At 41.6% G+C, this 3139-nt stretch overlaps 1 protein-coding gene across 1 annotated transcript in view; it reads right to left on the bottom strand.

Moving 5' to 3' along the window:
- LOC143039764 (uncharacterized) overlaps window positions 1–2043 on the bottom strand; it is a 353768-nt gene extending 351725 nt beyond the window's left edge. The window contains exons 1-2 of the mRNA XM_076210007.1: window positions 1808–2043; window positions 1570–1708 (exon numbers count right to left, since the gene is read on the bottom strand). Coding sequence (XP_076066122.1) covers window positions 1570–1708; window positions 1808–2043 — 375 coding nt within the window. The remainder of the gene's footprint in view (window positions 1–1569; window positions 1709–1807) is intronic.
- Between the last annotated feature and the right edge of the window lie 1096 nt (window positions 2044–3139).

The raw sequence follows: 3139 nt of genomic DNA, 5'->3' as shown, positions 1-3139 counted from the left end.
GAGATGTATTCTTTAATAAAGAGAGCCTCAAGGATAGGTAGTCTTCTATGGTCTTGATTTGTTGCTAGCACTTCTGTGTTTTCTACTAGAGTTTCTTTTTTTAAATTTCTTTTGTGAGCAGAATGATGGTGGTTTTTGGGAGCTCCTGAAGAGAGGTGGTATGATAACCGGCGTGAGAGCTTCATTGTTGTCATGCCAATATAGTTTGAAGGTTGGGATGCACAGTTCCCAAGTTTACAGGTGTACCTATATATGACGTGAGTTCTCTGAAGGTCACTTTTACTTTGTCTTATATTATTTTTTAGTAGCAGTTGGGATGTCTTTTTATTTTGATAATATATAATCAGTTGTACTTTAGAGTTTTCTTCTTTAGGTTTAATATTTCTTTTAATAATTTGTTGCATAACCCTTTCATCTTCTTTATAGGCTGTGGAGAAGAAGGACTTATAGTAAATTTTAATCAGGTTTTTGGCGTTAATGTCCTGTGGGATATTGTCTGGGTGGCTTTTGTCCTGGTGGTTTTTGTCCAGGTACCATTTGTCTAGAGTTCTTTTTGTGATTCGCTCTATATCCTTATTGGCGAATCCATTATTTATAAGGGTCTGAGAAGCTCTTTCTAACTCATTATGTACTCTTTCCCAATTATTACAGTGACTAAGAGATCTTCTAATATAGGCACTGATTGTAGAATCTTTGTATCTTTGGGGACATTCGCTAGTCCCATTTAGGCAATGTCCTGAATTAGATGTTTTTATGTATACTGATGTGTCGTAAGTGCCTTCATTTCTCTGTTTTACTAATGTATCTAAAAAGGGGAGGGACCCATCTATGCTGTGCTCAATTGTAAAATTGATACCAGATGTCTCTATCAATCGCTCTTTTAGATCGTCTATTTGTTGGCAATTTTCAGCTTTGACGAAAATATCGTCTATATATCTGCAGTAAATGTGAGGTTTTTGCAGATTTGCGAAAATTTCATTTTCGATGCTACCCATAAAAAAGTTAGCAAAAAGTACTCCGAGTGGTGATCCCATTGCAACACCATCGGTTTGGCAATATTTATTTCCTCTAGGGCACATAAAGGGGGCTTCTTTAGTGCAACATTCTAAACTAGTAGATTGTGCAAACGCAGTTAAAGGAGGCATAAAGCTTCCTAAACCTACAGGCGATTACGAACTAGGTTACTGCTATGGCAATGTTAAAACCCATAAACCTGGCAACAAGCTACGTCCAATTATCTCACAGATACCATTACCAACTTACAAAATTGCTAAAAAACTTGCTGAAATCCTCACTCCTTACACTCCCTCTGACTACAATGTCAAATCCGCCACTGATTTTCTAGATCTTTTAGCAAACAATGACTCAAAAGGCATTATCGCTTCGTTAGATGCGGAGTCCCTCTACACTAACATCCAAGTTGACCGCACTATTCAATATATAATAGACAGAGTTTATCACAATGATACCACTCCTAACTGTGATATCCCAGAGAAAGTAATGAAAGACCTTTTAGAATGTTGCACTAAAGAAGCCCCCTTTATGTGCCCTAGAGGAAATAAATATTGCCAAACCGATGGTGTTGCGATCTTTCCTGAAGCTGGGCTGATTTTCAGGCAGGAGTAATTCGACTACGTTGTTAAGAATCTTGAAGAGCATTATCCTTGAGAAAACTTTGTCTGCAGTTGCAATTGGGGAGATGCCCCGGCTGTTTCGACATATGGCTCTGTCACCCTTCTTTTTATATATGTTAACGATGTCTGCCTCTTTCCATTGTTGTGGTCAGTATCCAGATCTCCAAACTTACTGTATTATATTGTGCAGACAGTTCTTAATGGTGTTTCCGCCACATTTGAGTATTTTAGCTGGTATGCCGTCAGGACCAGCTGCCTTGTTCTTTAGGCTACTAATTGCTAAATGTACCTCATGGCGCGTTGGCTTATCGTCGAGTTCTCTCAAGGTAGGAAGATTAGGTAAGTCGTGGAGATAGTGGGGTCTGTTGATTTGCTTCTGTTGAGAAGTTCCATATAATGCTCGGCCCATCGGTCCAATATTTTAGACTTTTCGGTAATGAGTGTGGATCCATCGGCACTCCAAACGGGACTTTTTTTTTTTTTTTTTTTTTTTTTAACTTGTATGCTCTTTTGAGGGAGCTGTAGATTTTTTATCGGTCCCCTGCATCGGCAAAAATTGAATTTCACCGGCTAGTTTGATCCACCACTCGTTTTGCATAGACCTCGTTTCACGCTGGACCCTAGAGCAAATTTCTGCGAGATTTGTACGAGTCAAGAAGGTAAAGCTGGTGAGAACTACTTGGTGTGTTTTACTCCTCTCCTCCAGTAGATGGTGTATGTCCTCAGCCTGCTCATCGAACCAGTCTCGGTTTCTCCTAGTTGTTGTGGCGAGTATACACCTAGATGTATTAAGGATTATATCGCTCATTTTGTCCTACTTTGCAGTCAGGTCTTCTGTTGTTGCAGAAGCATCGCTGAGGTAAGGGATGGTGAGGCATCTGGTGAGTTCTTCTTGCAGGGCTTCACGTCCTTCTGGATGATGTAGGACGTTGATGTTGATTCGTTTCATCGGCGCCTGTCGTCGCTTTGGTGGCGTGATGCGTAGTTGCAGGATGGAACAGACCCATCCGTCGGCTCCCCGCATGACACGTGTAATAAGCACGTCCCTCACATTGCGACGGCGCACAATCATGTAGCCCAGGAGGTGCCACGATTTAGAATTAGGGTGCATCCAGGTTGTTTTGAACATATCACGGTGCTGGAACAGTATGTTCGTGATTACCAGTTCGTGCTGAGAGCACAATGTCAGGAGACACAGGCCATTGTCGTTACATTTTCCAATTCCATGGTGCCCAATGACTCCTTTCCATCAACCGTCTCTGGTGTTTAAGTTCCCGAGGAAAATCATCTTGTCTTCGCGAGGAACAGTTTGAATGGGTGACAGGAGCTGTCCTTCGTGTCCCCATTTGCGTCCAGAGAAGGCGCGTACAAATTGACCAGTGTTACATAGCGGCCCACTGGTCTCTGGGGGATGGAGCTAAATGATGCTGTTTTTATTGCAAAGGCAACACCGTAGTTGCGCTGAGCTCCTTCAGGTAGATCTCTCCAAAAGAAAGTATAGCCTT

The sequence above is a fragment of the Oratosquilla oratoria genome, chromosome 27, assembly GCF_046742065.1.
Source record: "Oratosquilla oratoria isolate Oo_2021 chromosome 27, ASM4674206v1, whole genome shotgun sequence".
Lineage (NCBI taxonomy): Eukaryota > Metazoa > Arthropoda > Malacostraca > Stomatopoda > Squillidae > Oratosquilla > Oratosquilla oratoria.
Note: the sequence above shows the minus strand (reverse complement) of the source record. Positions and strands in the feature narration are given on the sequence as shown.